The sequence below is a fragment of the Castanea sativa genome, chromosome 1 (genome assembly GCF_040712315.1).
Source record: "Castanea sativa cultivar Marrone di Chiusa Pesio chromosome 1, ASM4071231v1".
In the NCBI taxonomy this organism is placed as follows: Eukaryota; Viridiplantae; Streptophyta; class Magnoliopsida; order Fagales; family Fagaceae; genus Castanea; species Castanea sativa.
The window spans coordinates 34,791,640-34,813,196 of record NC_134013.1 but is presented as its reverse complement, the minus strand read 5'-3'; the positions used below and the strand labels follow the sequence as shown (position 1 = coordinate 34,813,196).

At 32.1% G+C, this 21,557-nt stretch overlaps 1 protein-coding gene across 1 annotated transcript; it reads right to left on the bottom strand.

The window, feature by feature from the left end:
- Positions 1-4,365: 4,365 nt before the first annotated feature.
- On the bottom strand, positions 4,366-20,156 carry LOC142607943 (laccase-14-like). Its single transcript, XM_075779635.1, has 7 exons — positions 19,997-20,156; positions 19,706-19,857; positions 16,577-16,821; positions 8,670-8,795; positions 7,912-8,512; positions 7,455-7,813; positions 4,366-4,720 (listed from the first exon to the last, which is right to left on the bottom strand). The coding sequence occupies exons 1-7, from the start codon at positions 20,120-20,122 to the stop codon at positions 4,533-4,535; spliced, it is 1,797 nt and encodes a 598-aa protein (XP_075635750.1). The 5' UTR covers positions 20,123-20,156; the 3' UTR covers positions 4,366-4,532.
- Positions 20,157-21,557: the final 1,401 nt, after the last annotated feature.

Here is a 21,557-nt window from a genome sequence, read left to right as displayed (position 1 = left end):
ATTATTTCACCTAACCTTTGATCTCTCTAATTCCTTTACTTAATTTGGATTTGGTGTTTGAATTAAGAGTTCCATTTTCTTCTTTTTTAATTGTTTTACCTACATCAATTTTAATCTCCAGTTGATCTTTAGGTTGCTATATCAATCAGTAGACAATAGTTGAAATGGAAGGTATTTATGAGACTAAAAGTTGGAGAGTCTATGTGTGTATGTGTGTGTAAATAGAGATTTTGTGTGTGTGTGTATTAAATATATGAAATAGCGGTAAACCCAAAACGGTACACGGGTATTAACCGGTATCCAAAATATATTGTACCAATGGCCAAACCGGTACAGCCTCCTGTACAGTATTGACTTCCTTGCTATTGCGTCCAATTCAATCAACCCCAAACTACCTCTCTTTGAAAAGGATAATTTCATGGACGTATTGTGTGAAGAAGAGGAAGCCACAAAAGTGTGTTTTTCAAGAACACCAAAGGTGAACTTTTTTGACAAAATTTTCAAGAAAAATGAAATTAATCACACTTGAAACCCAAAAAATTGAAGTTTCTAAGCTTGATTTTGAGTTTGGAAATTGAAAGTTAGAAAAAAAAAACTATAAATGGTGGAAGATAAGATTATAAGTGAGAAAGAAAAAGAAAAAAGAAGAAGAAGAAGATGGGGGGGACCAAGTTTCACCTCCTCATCCCCCTTTTACTAACTGAGTCGACTCAGTTTGATTAAGTTGGTAGGTCAAACTTGAGTTAACTCACAATTTTTTTTTTTCAAAAATTCATGTTTTCTTAAAAGGTTTTTATGATAAATCATCAAAATTCAAAATAAAAATTCTCCCCATAACTTTCAAAGCAATCGTTGGGCCTCTAAGAAGTCAAAAATCCCTTTCCTAGTGGACTTCTAAAAAGTTCAAGATCGTGTTTATTCTTCGTCTCTATTTAGATCAAGATCATTCTTAATTCTTTCTTCGACCGTCAAAGTCCAAGCTCCCTAGTGGACCTTTTCCTAAGCTAAACACCTTAGTGGATATCTAGCAAAATTCAAGATCCCTAGTGGAAACTTGCCAATTTAATTCAATTTCAATCTTTGGACCTCTAGTCTGCATGTCTAGTTCAATTCAATTTTAAATTGCCTTATTTGCTAAACAAATAAAAAATCAGATTGTGATTATGTTATGCTTTTAAATTAAACTTATGTCATTATTATTTTCATTTTCACCACATTTTCTAAGTCATTGTTGGAATTATTTATTTATGTGCTACATTAGGTTGCAAACATGTCTAGTAGTGCTACATTTATTTAATAATGTACCATTTCTTTTTTGGGTTCTAGTTGATTTAACTGGTAAAATTTCTAATGGTTGAATAAGAGATCTGGGGTTCAATCCTCTCCAACACCAAAAACTAATTAATATCTTGGTTTGATAATAAAGAGGGCAATCATCAAAAGTTCATGTCAAGGATTGTTATCCTGTGGTAAAGGTATGTAGTTCATTTATTTGTATGTAGTTCTTGTAATATATTGTTGTAGTTGAAAAATGTTTGACTTGTTTAAAATGAATCAAATATACAATTGATTTGTATGATAAGTGATGATGCAAAAAATAGTCAATATGAACTCCTCGTTGATACAGATGGACAAAGGCATCGGCTTCATCCAGAGACGAACCTATTGGTGCCGTTCTTCTCTAACTTTATAGCTTTTGGTGATGTTCTTCTCTCCTTGTCAATATAGATGGACAAAGCTTATTATTGGCTTCGTCCAAAGACAAACTTGCAATAAGATATGAGATGGAGAAATATGGATACACCGGTGTGGTGTTTGCCAAACACCCTCCAATGATTAAGTTAGAATGAGATTCAATCGAAGAATATTGCAAAAAAATTCAACTTGAGAATAGTTTTTGGGGTGAGAGTTGTGTGTACCTTTGCCTTTGATTTGTGTGGGTTTTTATAGCCCTTGTCTTCATTTTCTGAATGAATATCTACATTCATAAGATATGGAGCCGTTGGTATTAATGGCTAGCTTTTATTGTCTGCCAATGGCTATTCATTCGTTGATGCACGTACATTACTACTTAGTTGTCTTAGGCATTGAATGTCTTTTATGGTTTCACCTGTCATTGATGTCCATATGTTACACCTTGCATTGAATAGTGTTTAATCCATCCGTCGAGAAATAGACAATCTCAATAATTCATTATAATGTATGTAGAGACGTAATAGACTTCAATGGTCTTCTACTGTTGGTCCATCAGTTACGCTTTTTCCTGTCTGGCACATTAACTGTTACTCGTGTCATTTATAGGGAACTCATTTAATGTATGCTATAGTTGTTCATCACATGGACGATGCTGGCTTGATGGATGAAGCTAGCTTTCTCTTCCTTTGGACGAGGGTGATTTTTCTCCTCATCAATAAGTTTGCATATTGTAATTTATCAATTACGTACTTTAAATCTTTATCTTTATGATTGTGTTGTAGGTAAAAAACATCAGTAATAAGCTTGCATTTGGTGCGTGACTGAGAATCATTGTTTTTAATGAAGACACGAATTGAAAAGATTGTGCAGTTTAGGCAATCATCAGAAGTTCATGTCAAGGATTGTTATCCAGTGGTAAAGGTACATAGTTCACTGATTTGTATGTAGTTCTTGTAATATATTGTTGTAGTTGAAAAATGTTTGACTTGTTTAAAATGAATCAAATATGCGATTGATTTGTATGATAAGTTTGCATATTGTAATTTTATCAATGGCGTATTTTAAATCTTTATCTTTGTGATTGTGTTGTAGGTAAGAAACATCAGTAACAAGCTTCCATTTAGTGTGTGACTGAGAATCATTATTTTTTAATGAAGACACGAATTGAAAAGATTGTGCGCTTTATTGTTGAATTTTACAATGTTATTATGCTTTATGTTGTGTATTGATGAAACTTGTTGTAATAAATTTATTTTAAGAAATGTGAATATTTATGTCAATTTAATATTTGGAGCATTGTGAATGAAATTTAATTATTTGATCATCGATTAGTAATTGCAATTAGATAATGGATGAATATTAGTGTATACATGAAATATTGCTTTCTATAATTCAATTTGAAAATTTTAGTAACAACATCTATCAAAACACTACATTATGTTCTCTAATGTAGCAGTTTTAAAAACAGTTACATTGGATTTTGAATGAACAAATTTAGGGTTTATTGAAGGGGTTTAGCAAAAGTTGTAAAAGTAAAAATTTATTATGGCATTTCTTATAAACGTTTCAATAGGGATATTGCTACACAACTCTTGTAGCGTTCAGAATTCAAAAGTGTTGCAAGAAACATTACAAAACATTTTGCAGCATTTTTTTTGGGGGTTTTGCAATGTTTTCCGATTTTTGCAATGTTTTCTAATTTTTACCGAACCAGTTCCATATCTGATTCCCGGTTGAACTAGTTCAATTGGCCAATATAGTTTGGTTTTTAAAACCACGACCAAGAGACCACCATGTACTTTTAGCATGATGGTCACTTCATAGGTATAAGTGCTCGTGGAATCGAACGGTAATTTCAAACTAATTTATAAGACAGTAATTTGTAAAATTTATAATTAAATTTTATATTCTCCAACTATCTACATAGATTCAAAACATCTAACAAAATACCTCAGAAAATAGTCCAAGTCACCAACGTAAATCAAGACTTCTGCCAAATTCAAGTAATGTAAAGTTAAACACCACGTTTATGGAAAAATAATGAAGCGGGATCTTTTGGATAATTGTATATTAGGAGTCATGTCTGATCAAGCCTTCAAATTTTTTAACTTCAACGAGTAGTCATAAAAAAAATGAAACTTATATCTGTATTTTGAGTTTTTCAAACAGGCTTATAATATATTACACATAACCGAGTACCACTACAAAATGGCCTAACATTTGTAGTAGTAGCCTGGAATTATAAGAATTGAAACTTTAACACACACAATCAATGTAGGATAAACATCCCTTTTTTTTAGGAAACAATAATACTTATTAGAACACACAAAGACGAAAGTAATATATAGCAAGGGAGCCAATCTTGTACATAGCCGGTATTTAAACCGGTACGAAACATTGGCATTTCGATATCAGTATACATACCGGTACGGTACATACCGTCCAGTACGACTAGTACCGGTATGGTATCAACTACCTTGGTATATAGAGTTTTTTAAACAGGCTTATAATATATTACACAACTAGAGTAATACTACAAAAGGGTCTAACCTTTGTAGTATTAAACTGGGGTTATAAGGACTGAATTGAAATTCTAACACACACAACCAATGTAAGATATGATTTCATACATATGTAGGCAAAAATGAATTTGATGAATATATAAAAATATTACACTTAAAGAGCACTTTACTTAATTCCTTTCATCAAATAATTATTGTCACCAATTAATTAACATAATGTGAATTTTCACAACTCAACGTTTCTTCGTTAAAATCCTGATAAACCTAATATCTATCATTATTCATATCACCCTATTTTAATCCATATATACGCCTTCAATTAACATCTCCCAGAGAATCGTCAAAGTCCTCAACCCAAGTGATGTAGGGTAGTGTACAAGGAGGCATATAAGTTGGAGGAGGGCGCATACTTGTCTCGGGTGTGCCACCGTCCTTCACTATCATCACAGTATTCATGCCCCAACTAAGATGTCGATCAAGATGGCAGTGCCAAAACCATACACCTAGTACATATCATCCCTTGTTAGTATAAGTTTCATTATTTCTGATTTATATATATTACAACAAGTAATGAGATTCAAGACTATATATATAAAAAGTTAGTGTAAAAAAAATTCGTGATAAAATAAATAAATAAAATCAATAAGTATGTATTAATAAATAAAAAGAAAAAAAAATTCCATACACAATTAAAAAAATCATATTTAGAATTTTAAGTGAAATTTCTTTTTTTGGTTGACAAAAAGTGAAATATCTTAGATTTACAGTCTATAGATATTAAAACAGAATCATGTATAATATAATATATGCATAATTAGAAGAAAAAAAAATAGCCTATCAACCATAGGTCTATAAATCTATATATATATATATATATATATATATATATATATATATAGGGGAAGGGGGATGAGATGTGTGTGTGTGCACGCGTGTGTGTGAAATTTCTATATATTTAGAATTTTAAGTGAAATTTCTTTTCTTTTTCTTTTTTTTGTTGACAAAAAGTGAAATATCTTAGATTTACAGACTATAGATATTAAAACAGAATCATGTATAATATAACATATGCATAATTAGCAAAAAAAAATAGCCTATCAACTATAGGTCTATAAATCTATATATATATATATATATATATAGTGGAAGGGGGATGAGATGTGTGTGTGTGCGTGTGTGTTTCTCAAAAAAATAAAAACTATAGGTCTATAAATCAAACTCATTATTCAAAACTATCATAAGTTAAAATGCAAATTTTATCATAGTTAAAACAAGGAAATCTATAAAATTAAAATGGTATTTTGTCCTTATAAGTAGATGCTAGAATAATTCTCATCTATAAATAAAACTATTCTTTCATGTGTGTGTGTCTATATATATATATAGCATCTAATTCCAAACCTCAAACTACCGCTAACTCCCCACCACCCAAAAATAAATATACAGTTAAAAAAAAATCAAATTTGATAACCAAAAAAAAAATTGATGAATTGATGATTGGGACTAGAGAAAGATCTAAGTTTCAAAAAATGCTGAAACTAAAAATTTTGACACCAAATAGAACGTTCAATTGGACTCTATCAAAAATACTTATTAGGTTCTACTTACAAAAACAACACAAAATAAATGTTGATTTGAAGGGGCTACTTTGTTCAGTGTCATCTTAGTTAAATTAACACCCAAACTATGACATATTTACACTTCGCTTTCTATATTTTGTTAAAAATTTATTCTTATAATTGAAATTGGTGAATCAATTAGAACAAAGCAAAAAAATAAAAAGTAAAAGAAAATTGGTATAAACAAAAAATAGAGTGGATTTGTTTCTATTGTAAAACTGTGTGGATTTGTTCCTATTTTGTAAAACATTTAAAACCTTGGTAAATAAGTGGAAAATAATTGATCCCCTATTTGGTAATTATTTTAGAAAATAATAATGAGAGAATGAAGTTTCAAAGGGGGGGGGGGGGGTTGAGAGTTAAATTTAATTTTTGAAATAAGTAGAGGATCTAAACGTATATGAAATCAATGAAAGAATTTTATGGAGTGAATAGTTTTTTTTTTTTTTGGAGTCATATAATAAATACAAAAAAAACTTATGGTTGTATGTGGGTGTATACGGTATATATCTCATGTATCCGTCAATTTGTAAGGACGAGTGAAAGAAAAGAAATACAAGCAGTAAAAACTAGAAAGTTGTCTTCCTCTCTTACTCCACTCTCGCTTCCTTGGAGTGCGTGAGTGTGAATTGCTTCTTTCAAGTGGTGTGAGTATTTGAGAGTGTGACTGTGTGAAGGCCCACTGATTTCCAACAACTCATAGTAAATTATTCCCCCAAAAGTGAAATATGATACATGAGAGTACAACATGTTATAGTGTAATCACAACATGAACTTACATATACAAATATTCTTTTACAAGCATCTTGTGAATCTTGTGAAATGTGGAAGATCCTAAATTGCTATCCCAAAAATATAAGACAATAATTGTCTAACTTCGTTAATATTTTGTGTATTTTTTCTATTTAATTATTAGTAAGGAAATTTTTTTTTTTGGTAAACTAAGTAAGGAAATTCAACCATTGGATCTAAACCCCATAGAATGAGACAAATTGTGAACTTAAGCAAGGCAATTCAATCCAGTTCTAAATTTCACAAGAGAAATATTTCTCTTGATTTTAATATTGTGCGTTTAATTACTATGTTTCCTAACAATACATACAAAGTAAATTTGTGGAATTGGGGTAAACTTTTTTGCAAAACAGGGACTAAGTGATAGCCTAATAAGTACAAAGGCTAAGCCCTTTTGTATTTGTATTCTGGTTATATAATGTATTATAAACCCGGTTTAAAACACTATTATTATTTTTGTGCGTGTTCTAATAAATATTACTGTTTACTTAAAAAAAAAAATAGTGATATTTATCCCACATTGGTTGTGTGTGTCTAGTGTTCGCTGTTTATAACCTCAGTCTACAACTACAGAGGTTAGACCCTTTTGTAGTTGTACTCTAGTTATATAATGTATTATAAACCCAATTTAAAACACTATTATTATTTTCGTGTGTGTTCTAATAAGTATTATTATTTACTTAAAAAAAGTGACTAACCCAAGATCAAAAGTAAGAGTCAGGTCGAGGTGAGGTGTGGTACAAAACTAATTAAGAGTTAAAGATCACGTTAATCTTTATTCCTTTTCTAAATTAGTTTAATTTTAAAACAAAGCTAAAGAGCTTACCAGGATTACTTGCTTTGAATCTGATGGTAGCCCATCCATTCTTTGGCACTCCTACGGTATTCACTTCAAGTGGATCAACCAGGTTATAGGTTTTGGGGTCAGTCTCATTATTGAAATTGCCGTAACCTGATCCAACTACATAAAAGCTGTACCCATGCATGTGCACTGGATGATTCTCTGATGCATTCAATACCTCAGTTCCTTGAAATGTTATCTCCACCTCTTCATTATAGTTTAGTACCTTAACCTTGGTCCCCTGAATTGGTATCGTAGTATTCATTGGCAAAACATCCTGAGTAAAGTTAAACATAGTTGGCGGCCAGTTTGGAAAATCTGTGGTATAAATGCCACTCAAATTCCTGTTCCATATTTTGAAATAAGGTTATGATAAACTGCAAGTACTTGCAAACTATAAAAAAAGAACATAATTTTGAAAGGAGAAAAAAAGTGGGAGTACCTATAATAGGCAAGCAAAATATCAGTACTTGGGTTCACAAAACTTATGTTGTTTAAGCTTGATGTAAGCCTATTTCCATCGATCCCATCACACGATGCATTTGGACAGAGAAGCTGGTTCATAGAAACTGTGATGTACATTTTCGTAGTTACATTTAGCGGGACATTTACTGGGTGTTCTTTGCTTGCTAAGCTCCGTAGGCGGTCCAAAAATCTGTCTGCACTAAGAAAGTCCTCGTAGGAAGGAAGGAGAGAAGGAGAGAATGGAGAATCTGGGGCAGTATAGTTGCCACTATACATAAGAATGGCCGTAGCATTTGTCTGATCATAATCTGTTACATCTGGCCTAGCAGAGTCATATTGTCTAGTTTCAATGTAGTAGTGGCTCAAAGATTGGTTTGCTGTCAATAAGACATTCATTGTTTGTCCCGGGCTTATCATTATGTAATCTGCGATTATGGGTTTCACATAGTTCCCATCCATTCCAACTACGGTGAGGCTATGATTAGCAATTGCAAAGAAGAGCTCAGCATTCATGGCAGCATTGACTATCCGTACAAGATATGTCTTGCCGTAATCTACCACCCAACGGTAAGTTGATTCTGTATCATACAAATAATGACAATCAAAGAAATTTTTGGGTCTTCTGTCTTTTCCTTATTATGAGTAAATTATAAAGAAAAAACAAATGTGATGCTTTGAAAATTAATTTCTATGATTTGCTACAAGCATGATATACTTCATATTTTTTTAACTTACCTCGAGAGCATGGTAACAAATCTCCCGGTTGCCCATTAATCACATAACAAACTGAACGGGGTGTGTCTGCACCAGTTTCGAGGTCCTCAGCTACCACCTTATTAACATCTACAGTATACCACGATCCTGCATTTACAATGTATGTAAAATAAAGTGATATTAACCAAATCAGGACAAAACAAAAGTTTCTTTCCTAATTTGGAGACTAGTGATAGGATGTATTGTGTTTCATAATAGAGATCTAGAGGATTCTATTTTATCAATTAACCATTAGGCACTCGAAGGTTATGAATACTTTCAGAAACAACCATAAAGGATAAAAATAAAATTAGAATGAAGAAAAGAAAATTTTGTTTCCCTCAAAAAAAATTTTGTTTTGTTTTGTTTTTGTTTTTGTTTCTCTCAAACTTTAATTCCCAAAAATTGTCGGATAATTTTTCCTGGAAAAGCTATATAATGAACAAAAGTTTTCTAAACTAAAGGTCTTCATCTTTATGGCAATACTTCTCTTGCAGTTTGTGTGACACTAGCAAGGTCTTCTTTATCACAGTGACTATGTCATCCTCTCCTCACATCTGTTCTTCAATGCATTGATCAAAAACAAGTTGTTATTCCATTCTTGATCTTCAAATTCCTCAACTAAAACTTTTCCTTTCGACAACATTGGTTTCTTGCATGTTTCAGCCTTGTGACCAATCTCTTCACATTTAAAACACTTGAATACTACACCAGGTTGATTCTTGGCAGCTGCCTTGGTTGTACTATTGTGGTTTGCTGCACCGGAGCCTTCTACTTTCTTGAAGGGCTGGTTCCAAGTCATGGAAAAACCAAGGGCCGCACCACTTGTTCTTGCATTTGCAACAGTGAATTGTGCCTTTCTTGACATTTGATTTTCAATAAGCAAGGCTCTAATGAATGTCTCACCTGCTGACCAACAAGTATGCAAGCAAATAACATCTTGAATGTGGTTCTTGAGATCACAAATGATCTAGCCACTATCTGCTTATCAGACTCAACCAGATCCACCCTAGGCATTAATTGTTAGAATGCATCTGCATAATCCTCAATAGAACCTATTTGCCTTAGCCCTTAGGTTATGCAGATTGCTATATAGAGGGTTGACTGTAATAAAAGGGCAAGAACTGCTCCCTTAACTTCATTTTAAGAAGCTCTACCACTAAATTTGACTGCTACCAACTTAACTTTCTTGTTATCAGGAACTTCATGGTAATTAAACACCCTTTACACATTGCAAATCTAATCCATGAACTACCATGGAAATTTGTAGCTCAACCTCAAAGTTCATCTCCCATTTAGATTCCTCCTTGGCAGCCACATATTGTTCTTAGACATGAATGTGTCTCCTCAATGGTCTCCCAATGGATTTTCCTCATGGTTTTCATCATGTTCAGTTCCATCTTCTCCCTGGAGCTGAAGTTGAAACCTATTTGTGGCTTCAATCAAGACATTAATTTGCCTCCTTAGAGCTTCAATTTTTGGATCTCTCATGGGATGCTAATCTGAGATTGTTTCTTGTTCATCTTGAATCTCACAAAATTAGCTTTTCTGAAGCCTCCTCTTCTGGTTTTGTCATCGAGGACCATTATTGCACTCACACAATAGTTTCAAATATCCAAAGGTAGCTATTTTGGTTAGCTTTTAGAGGGAAAGGCTCAAGTGTAACAAAACAGTCTGTAGAACGTGGTTGCTGATGAATAAGATGAAGGATAGGGAAAGAACTTTAGGGTATGTTTGGTAACTTTTTTTTCTACTTATTTTCTATTTTCAAAAACAATATTCTATTTTTTAGACTTAAAAACTTGTTTGACAACTCAAAATGGACCAAAAACAAAAATTGTTTTCAAAACTCAATTTGTGAAGAAAACTAAAAACATGCAAAAGGTTGTTTTAAGTTTCTAATTTTCAAAAATCAATAAAAACACGCATTTAATTTATTAAATATGTCTCATTTAATGAGTTAGCATTAAAGTACAAATCTTAATAACAACATATTTTAGTATTTTCTATTTGTTTTCTTCAAAAAACTATTATTTTAATTTCAACTAACCAAACATGTTTTTGATTTAAAAAATACAAGAAAATTATTTTTTCTTTATATTTTTGATAACAAGTTTTTGAAAATAGAAAACAAAATTTGTTACCAAACATAACCTTAGACTCTCATACCAAAATGATGCAAACAAGAAAATAGGCAAGTAGGAATTGAAATGAAACCAAAGACTAAGTTGTTTAGAAGTACAAGAATGCAAATGCAACTCTTCAAAAACATTTTCTTGGAAACTAGCAGTTGACCTAAAATCTGCACTCATCCAAACAAAAAGTTAAGTAAATCCAAAAATTCTAGGACTATATAAAATACTACAACTTTTGTTATAATTGTCCACGTAGTAGATTATGAGTAGTGGAGAAAAAGTGGTGAATCCATTTGAAAGTTGTTAAGGACATATTTTATGTAATTGGCTAATCCTTCGACAAAATGCACTTTACTTCAAGAAACATGTTGTTCAAGCCAAATATTAAAGCCATGAAGATTGGACCAAGAAACAAGTGAAGAAAAGCTGTTCGTTAAAGCTCAACAAATACCTCGACAGAAAATCTATCGAGACTTACGAAATCAGAATTCCTAGATCTGATTTTCAGCCGATGCTTGTATATTTATGTAGGGTTTCTTTTCTCACAACCCTAGACATATATAAGGCTTATTTTAAAAGCCGTCACATATGCATTGAGTGAATATACAAGGAGAACACAAGCAAAAAGTGACCTAGTGCCTTATTCTCTCTACAAGAAGTTACTGCGTCTTTGCGTCTTTGCGCCTTAGGGTTTTGCAGCCAACAACATCTTTTTCAAGTTGTTGGGGTTAGTCACATACTGGGATTCGTGCAAAGGAGTTAGTCACGTACTGGGATTCGTGCAAAGGAGTTAGTCACGTACTGGGATCCGTGCATCATTGGTGACATTCATATATTGAAGAGTTCAGAAGTTCTGATCAGTAGAAGGTTTCTGCTGTAAGTTCATTTACAAAGATTGTACAGTCTAGGGACAAAAGTTTTGTACTAGATATAAAACTTCTATTTACTATAGTGAATTGCTTTTCAAGAAGGTTTCCCCCCAGGTTTTTACTGTGAAACTAGTTTGTTTCATTGGTTTTCCTGGGTTATTATATCTTGTCTTATTTATTATTCCGTTGTGCATGATATTGATATTTGTTTGTTTTAACAAGGTTGACTCATAATAAATCTAATTAAGAACTTGGGTTTTAAACTTGTTAATTCTATTAACCGGGGTCTAATTTTTCCAAAAAGTAGTATCAGAGCGGGTACACTCTGATTCAATTACTTTCCTAAGTGTGATCCTTGACTCCTATTACCATGGAAACTCTTGATTGTGTTGATTTGCGTAATCTTGTGTTGAATGATGACGATGATATTCAAGATGCCTATTACAAGCTTTATAATTTTTGTATGAAATCTCTTAAATGTTGTGCAAAATTAAAAGCTAATTTTAAAAAGGTCAAACTTGAAAGAGATGAATTGATTGCAAAATTGGATGAAGCCAATAATTTGAATGAGAAATTTAAAAAACAAACTTCATCTCAAGAGGACAAAATTAAGAGTTTGGAAGAGCAACTAGTTGAATGTAAAACTGAAGTTGAAAAATTAACTAGTGTCAAACTTCTTGTTGAGCCTAACTCAAAGGAAAAAGGTGTATATATTCCTCCTTTTAAAAGGAATAACGAAGAGTTGAAAGCTAATTTTGTTAGGATAGACAAAGGCAAAAATTTTGATGTTAACGCTGAAATTTCTAACCTTATGTCTAAAACTCCTCCTAGGATGAAAGAAAAATCTGAATTTGTCATCATTGTCATATTGTTGGTCATATTAGGTCAAATTGTCCTAAATTGAGGTCTTTGTCAACCTCTAAGGTTAGACCTCCTTCTAGGGTGCTGCGTAATCCTAAAATTGCTCATGTTTGCCACCATTGTGGTGTTTCTGGACACATTCGTCCTGATTGCTTTAAGTTGTATCCTCAAAATCAAGTATCCAAACGGTCACAGGTTTCCTCTCAAGGAACTACACCTTTGTTTGGAGAGTTATTAAAAGCTTTCAGCTTTTTAACTCAATTTCAGGATAATTCTAATTTTTCTATATCCTTTAGTAGACATACTAGGACACATATCTTTTCATCTTCACGGCCAAAAACTTGTGTTATGTGGGTGAGAAATGAGCCTAAGACTTAATTGTCTTTTCTATCTGTCCTCTACTTTAATTCTTTCTATCTAAAATAGGACTTTCTTACTTGATTTCTTATCTGTTTTTGAAATCATGTTTTCATGCATCTACATCTTTCTTTCATGCTTTCATATTGTTTGTCTATTTTTATTTGATTGTTTAGTTTTTATTTTATTTAAAAAAAATCAGAAAAATACAAAAACAGTGTGTGTTTGTGTACATTGGTACTTGTGTACCTTGGATGGCCATTGAAATAAAATTTTCTAAATTTTGTATATCTTGTAACTTAAATGAGCATCTCAATGCACAACTAAGAAAGTGAGCTTTGTGACTCATATTTGTGATAAGTACGACTAAGTAATCTCTTGTACTTAACACTCATATCGCTCTTTTTGACGGGAATGACTAAAAAATCCTAAGAGAAAGGCATAATTAACCATCTCACCACTAAAGTCTGTCAATCATGTATAACATCTATGTGTTTCGGCATCGCAAAATTGTGATGTTTAAGCTTACATAATTGGGTATTTCATTTCTCTCCCTTATATGCCCATGCATGTTATGCTTAAAAAGAAAAGAAAAAATATGCAAAGAATATAAAAACAAAAAGAATTAAAATACTTTTAAATATAGTTGCAAGTGTGTTTCTAGGAGATGTGGGAGTTATAGGATGTACCTCGAATGTGATAGTCTTCATCAAACAGTTATGATTGTGTGTGAGTGTATTAGATGTTCTCATATCCCAAATCATCATAATATGAGAAACTTGTGCACACTTGTTATGTTTTCACACACAACACGCATACTCTTTGCTACTTTTGATACATGTGCATGTACAATGTGATTTGGTCATCACAAGGGATACATGTGTCAATATATGCTTGCTAAACTGTCTTAACTTGTTTTTGAAAAATAATATTTGTTAGACTTGTTTAGCGTGTGTGTGTTTTTGGATCTATGATTTGCATCTTGTTTGAGTTGAGTTTTGAGAGCTTAATATGGTGCTTGGATGTTTGGATAAGTAGCTTGATTTATGCATTCATCTCTATGTGTTTTTCCCTTCTTGAAAAACCTCTTTTCTTCAAGCTCGACAGCTCCTCGACACATCCTCGAAAGATACACTTTCTATCGAGCCTTCTTCTTGTGATCTCAACAAATCCACGACAGCTTCTCAATCCATCAAAGAAAATTTTTGAGCTCTCAGTCTGCCTGATAGATTCTCGACAGATTCTCGATCCATTAAGATTTCTAGGTTTTCTCTCGATTGTAGCTCGATAGCTTCTCAATCTGTCGAGGCCCTCTTGCATGTATTGTTTTTCACATGTTTTGCATCTTTCTTTTATCTTGTCATCCATAGCATCTTGTTTCATTACATTCATGCATTTATATGGATTCCTTGTGTCCTTTGATCATCTTCATGTTTCTCGAGTGAAGCTTTATATCTTCTTGTACCTTTTGTCAATCATGACAAAAAGAAGGAGAATATGTGGTTTCTTTTTAAGATTCCACATGTTAGAGGAGAAATACATACTTTTGTAAGGGGAAGTTGTGTTTCATCTTGTTTGGGGGAGTGCTTAACTCCTTGTTGTTTTAGGAGCTTCTTTTAGTTTATTGTACAACGGTCTTATGACCATTTTTACAGACATTGTGCTTATCTTTGATATATATATATATATATATATATATGATGTATGTCTTCTTCACCTTCCTCTACATATGTTGTTTTTTTTCTCTCTCTATACACATGTTTCTTTATGTAAGCAATCTTTATTTCTATTTCACACATGATGCCTTGATGAGTTTTGTTTAAGTGATTTAGAAAGACAGGTTATGAAAGTCTATCATGCCGTGAACTCTTTTCTTGCAAAGTTTTTTTAAGAGTTTGTGGTAGAGATAGATTTATTTTGTATTACAACAAGTGGTTATGAGTTAAGTAATTTAAGACTTCTCTCATGATTAGTTGTTTTGTTGTGGTTTTGTCATTGATTGCCAAAGGGGGAGATTGTTAAGGACATATTTTATATAATTGGCTAATCTTTTGACAAAATGCATTTTACTTGTAATTGGGTAAATCTAGGATGGGTTTAGTACTTTAAGAAACACGTTGTTCAAGCCAAGTATTAAAGCCATGAAGATTGGACCAAGAAAAAAATGAAGAAATGCTATTCACTAAAGCTCGACAGATACCTCGATAGAAAATCTATCAAGACTTAATGAAGGAAGCTCGATAGAAGCTGAATCTATCGAGACTTACGAAATCAGAATTTCCAGATCTGATTTTCGGCTCATGCTTGTATATTTATGCAGGGTTTCTTTTCTCACAATCTTAGACATATATAAGACTTATTTTAAAAGCCGTCACATATGCATTGTGTGAATATACAAGGAGAATACAAGCAAAAAGTGACCTTGTGCCTTATTCTCTCTGTAAGAAGTTACTGCGTCTTTGTGCCTTAAAGTTTCGTAACCAAGTGCTTCTTAATCTTCATTGTTGATGAAGTGAAGAACTTTGCAGCCAACAACATCTTCTTTAAGTTGTTGGGGTTAGTCACATACTAGGATTCGTGCAAAGGAGTTAGTCACGTACTGGAATCCGTGCATCATTGGTGGCGTTCATATATTGAAGAGTTTAGAGGTTCTGAAGCGGTAGAAGGTTTCTGCTGTAAGTTTATCTACGGGGATTGTAGAGTCTAGGGACAAAGGTTTTGTACTATAAATGAAACTTCTATATACTATAGTGAATTGCTTTTCGGGAAAGTTTTTCCCCAGGTTTTTACTATGAAACTAGTTTGTTTCATTGGTTTTCCTGGGTTATCATATCTTGTTTTATTTATTATTCCGCTGTGCATGATATTGATGTTTGTTTATTTTAACAAGGTTGACTCATAATAAATCTAATTAACAACTTGGGTTTAAAACTTATTAATTCTATCAACTAGGATCTAAATTTCCCAACAAAAATAATAGGCAGTCAACGGTTGCCATATAAAATAATTTTTTGATAATAGTTGCCATATAAGATAGTTGTAGCAAAACTTATGTCTTTATATGTAGTACTAGAATTACTCTAGGTACATTAATGGGCTATGAGGAAAATTCTGATGGACAAAAAGAGTACCTTAAGAACCAACGGGCTATAAATGTATAGCTTAAGGACCAATCCTTAGGGCACAAGAGAGGGGTCAAGGAAAATTCTGATGGACAAGTCTTATTACATTAGGGACATAAAACCTAGGGAAAATAATATGGGTATGGAGTTTTTTGACTACACACTATTTATGGTGCCTTTGGATTTGGGTTGTTCCATTGCATTCATTTGTTTTGTGAATTTTGAATTTTATTCATTATTAGATTTTAGATTAATTAAAATAATGATATACTTTTTTGTTTTTTTTTTTTCTTGATACTTAATGTATTTAACATTAAACAAAAATGAGACTCACCCTAATAAAATACATTCTACCCCAAGCCCTTAACAAAATATAACAAAATCGAAATCTCTATTGGAATTTTAAAATGTGAATGGTGTCATTGGTCAAATGGTCAAGTCACACGTTAGTTACCTTACAGTACTAACTCTTCACAAAGGGCTCCCTAAGATCTTAATTTGATTTTCAAACGTGCTAAATAGGGAAGAATTTAAAATTGATGTACCTAGTATGATAATTTCTTCACCGTCAGGCATCGGATATGGAGAAGTTGTTCCTTCAATGGGATAAATAACTATGGCACCATGGATGCTTGATCGTGTCCAGTCACTGTGAGCATGCCACCAGAGAGTTCCTTCTTCAGTAGAAAAATTGACTTCATATGTAAAGTTTGAACCTGGTTCTATAGGACATTGTGTGATGTACTCCGGACCATCAGACCATGGATTTCCTGGTTGTTTTACTCCATGCCTGCAGATAGCAATAATTTGTTATTATTTAATATTGATGTCGTTGAGCCTCCTCCTCTTTTAATTAGATTAAAGAAAGAAGGAATTAAAAAAATAAATGTAAGGTGAATTTGATACCTTGTGGGCGCTTTAAAATTCACAATGATGGCCCTTGTGCGTGTGATGTGTTTGTGGATGTGATATTTATTATTAAAGGATATTAAGAAAATGACAAAGCTTGACTCCAAACATGTTAAAAATTTTAGGTTCCCACTACCAATAGGAAAACGACATTTGTCATTATCATGTGCACCGCACATGACTCACTTAATCTAACCAACTAAGTGAGTCATGTGCATTACACATGATAGGTTACATGTCATCTTTCTAGTAGTTGGTGGAGCCAACCAAAATACCCTATAAAATTTTAAAATGACTAAAACAACCTCAACACAACCTAATTGGCTAAAATACTTTCTTAATACTCTAACCATGTCCAAATGACCAAAATACCTCCAAAACCTCCAAAAATACCCATAAAGCCTCCAAAATGAAATCCACATGAAACCTCCAAAATGCTTAAAATACCCATGAAACCATCAAATTGGCCAAAATACCCCTAACCTTAACCTTAAAATGGCCAAACCACCCCTAAAATCTCAAAAGTAGAAAAAATACTCTTAAAATAAGGAAACCACCAAATATGACAAAAGAACTATCACATGTAATGTTGGAACTGCACAATATGAGGATAAAACCCTCAAATGTGAGAAAAAAACCATCAAATGTGACAAAAGAACTGTCACATGTAATGTTAAAACTGGACAATGTGAGGATGAAATCGTCAAATGTGAGAAAAAAAAAAAGGAACCACCAAATGTGACAAAAGAACTACTACATGTGATGTTGGAATTGCACAATGTGAGGATAAAACCGTCAAATGTGATAAAAGAATAAGAGAACCACCAAACGTGACAAAAGAACTGTCACATGTGATATTGAAACTGTGCAATGTGAGGATGAAACTATTAAATTTAATGTTTTTATAGCAGGTTGTCTACTAATGGTTACCATACCCAAAAAAAAAAATGAGGAGTACGGTAGAATTACCCCTTAAGTATATATATTCTACCCCTTAAGTATATATGCATGTCTGAGTGTGAATTGTCCCAGCGTGCGTCTAGTCCTAATTACGCCCCCTGAATAAGCACAATGGTTAAATCGGAAATGACGTTCAATATTGGATTTGATCAAATATTTTACCAATTAAAAGGTATGAGGTGGTGTGATATTGACAAATAAATAAAGGGTAAATTATTTATTCGGTCCCTAACTTTTTAGGTTAAGTATCAATTTGGTCTTCAACTTTTTAAATATATCAATTTAGTTCCTAACATTTTAATATTGTATCAAAATAGTCATTACCATTAAGTGATGGATGGAAAATATTAATGTGGTTAATGATCAAAATAAAATATTACCTTCATTTCACCTCTACTACCATCTCAGCATAAACTTAAAAAAAAAAATTTTAATTATACATTACATGTAGTTAAAATATTCATTAAAAAAATTTTAAATTAAATCTGAAAAAAAAAAATAAAAATAAAAAAACCAGGTACGTCCCTCTCTCTCTCTCTCTTCTCCCTTTGCTCATATTTCATCGACGACCAAGTCCATGTCGAATGGTGGGTTCCATAGCCATTTCTTCTTGAAATTTAATGGTGGGTTGAGTTCTATGGCAGTTTGAAGCGAATCAAACTCCACCATGTAAAATACCATTTCTTGAGAATAAGGCTAAGATTGGTTTTGGTGGCTAGCTAGGGAGTGGCTAAGATGGACCTTGAAAAGAAACTTTAAAAAATAATAATAATAAAAATAAAAGGAAAAAAAAAAACCTCCCTTTTTTGTTCTTCATCCAAGTCTTCATTGTTGTTGCTGACCTGGGATTTTTTGTTTTAAAAATTTTGGAAACTATAAATGGGATAAAGATTGGATTTGTTTTATAGTTACCCATTTGAATTTAAGAAATTGATGGACGATTCATTATTAGTTTGTAAGCTCGAAATGTAATTTTAATGTCCTTTGTCCTACTAGAAGAAACTGCCTGCATTTTCGATATTATTCTTAAAGAGTCTTTGTAAAGTTTTCTTATTCTTTTGATTAATGAAATTCAGTTACCGCTTCTCAAAAAAAAAAAAAAAAGGAGGAATTTGTGTGTTTGATTTTGATCATCACGTGCTGAGTAATATTGTTTGTTTTTTTTTAATTTTAATATAATATAATACGACATGGCAGTTAGGTCTTAGTTGACGTAGCAAAAACATATTTTATTTGGGCCATTAGTCATATCAGTATTTTCTATTTAAAAATTTAATGGCAGAAATCAAATTGATACAATACTAAAAATGTTAAGGGCTAAATTGATGCAATTAAAAATTTATGAATCAAATTAACATATGATGTAAGTGATAGGAATCAAATTAACATATGATGTAAAGAATAGAGACTAACTTTGTAGTTTACCCATAAAATATTAGGTGACCTATTTTTTGTTTATTTGAGAGTGGGCTAACTTAAAGCTAATCCCAACAAGTAAAATTAAATACATTCAAATTAGTCTGTTATGATTTCATCATGTGATTATGATGTGGAAATTTCTCCCACATTTTATATAATGAAAATTTTATAATCTACTAGTCCGAAGACAGGCTTTGATTTGTTTATGACTCATTGATTCAAAAAAAAAAAAAAAAAACAGACTAGCGAATTTCTTGTTGGCTATTGTATACTAGAGAAATTCTTATAAGCGTTATAAATATCTAGAAATAAAGCAAAATGCTATTCTTAACAAAATTAAATTATACTTGAAAATTAGGAAAGAGAGAGAGAGAGAGAGAGCGAACCAATGAATTGTGACACCATAGTATCCTTGATTGTGAACATTGACAAATACAGTATCCCCTCTGTGAACACGAATCACAGGTCCCGGAAAGCTTTCATTTACAACCAATATGCTTTTTGTGCTACATAGTCTAGTAAAATTTTTCTCCCTCAGCTTCAAGAGGAAAAAAAATATAGGAAGAAGAAAAACCAGAATAAGAACAACAGTTTATATATACCAGAAATTCAATGGAAAAATATGGTAAGCATAATGAAACAATGTTTAACACTAAAACAGTGGGTTTGGGACTTACAACAAAATCGTAATAATGTACATCAGCTTCAGCCCAACGAAAGAAAAACCAATTCAGGCAAGCAAGCAATAGGAATTTTGAGAACAGAGATCTCCTGTTCAACCTTATTCCTGTGTTGTTTTCCATTCCTGCCTATCTGGAATTGAATAATCTTGGGCCGTGGTCTTCCTTTTTAAAACAAAGTACCCTGAATTGACATTGGCAGCTGTTTGTCGGGATCCATTCCATTGTTTAGATGGTATGACTTCTTGTTACAAAGGTTAGTTGGGGACTTTTAGATCTAGAGCACAAGGAAAAGTGGTCCTGGTAGAATCCAGATTGTCCAAACTCCCAATTCCATTAAAAGGTATAGTGGATGTGATTTGAAATGTGGATACACCCTGTGAAAAACTCTACGTTGAAACTCTTCTATTTTTTGGTAAAATTTAATAATTTGAATTTATTATAATTTAAGATTACTACACTTTCCAATCACAAAATACATAAGGGTGTGATGAGTGTTATGCATTTGTAGATGAAATATTTTTTTTTTATCACACTCTTGGGTATTTTGTGATTGGAAAATGTAGTAATCCCAAATTATAATAGATTCACATTATTAAATTTTACCCAAAAGATAGAAGAGCTAAACTTTTTACAATCATATCCCCGTCCATTTTGAAATGAATAGATCAATATTTAAACAAATTTTTTTTTACTACGACCATTTCGATATTTATTTAAATTATTGATAATACAACAAAATCCACCATTTTGAATAAAGTTAGAACTCTATCATCCTAAGAAGAAGTGTGAGAATCCTACTCCAAAACATTCTTTCACACATCTCTCTATAAATGAATACATAGCCAAACATACTCCATTTGCTATTGAAGTGGTGTTCCATTATCGATACTTTGGGCAGTTACTTGGTCCGTTACATAATCAGCCAAACTCAAAGTCACAACCTCAAAAAGAGCAATGATCATTACAAAAAATTTCCGAAAACAAACCTAATTGAAAAATAGGAAAAAAAATGTTCATAAAAAAATGACATGAAAAGAAAGCATCAAATATGTACAACTTGAATTTTTATATAGTAAAAAAAAAAACCCTCACAAAAAAAAATTATAATAATACATCATGCGGGATTTTTTTTTTTGAATAATAAATTTACTCTATTGGATATGTGCAAATTTGGAATGATATAAGTGTTGATTTCTGTTCCTAAGACTGAGAGTATCAAAACAATAAATTGTGGAAATAAATTGGAAAAGAGACTTGAGAAAGAGATAAAGAAGAAGAGATAAAAAAAAGGGGGGGGGGGTTAAGATTAGTAAAAAAAAATTATGAAAACAAAAATACACAAACTAATAAATTAATAATTTTAACATCGTCAAAGGAAACAAACCTTTCTAAAATTGGAGATGAAAATTAAGTGAGCAAAAAAGTGATGAAATCCTGAAATCTATGAAAAGAACCTAAAAAGAGACGTGAAATATATATAAATAGAGATAGTGTGTGCTTATATAATGAGAATAAGATAAAGAATGTAAGGACACGATTTTTAGACCAAGCCCAA

Coding starts and splice junctions, on each gene's coding strand:
- LOC142607943 (XM_075779635.1), bottom strand. CDS start 20,122: ATGGAAAACAACACAGGAATAAGGTTGAACAGGAGATCTCTGTTCTCA. Junction 7,814..7,911: donor ATTTTGCTTGCCTATTATAG/GTACTCCCACTT, acceptor AATATGGAACAG/GAATTTGAGTGGCATTTATA. Junction 4,721..7,454: donor ATTCAAAGCAAGTAATCCTG/GTAAGCTCTTTA, acceptor GATATGTACTAG/GTGTATGGTTTTGGCACTGC.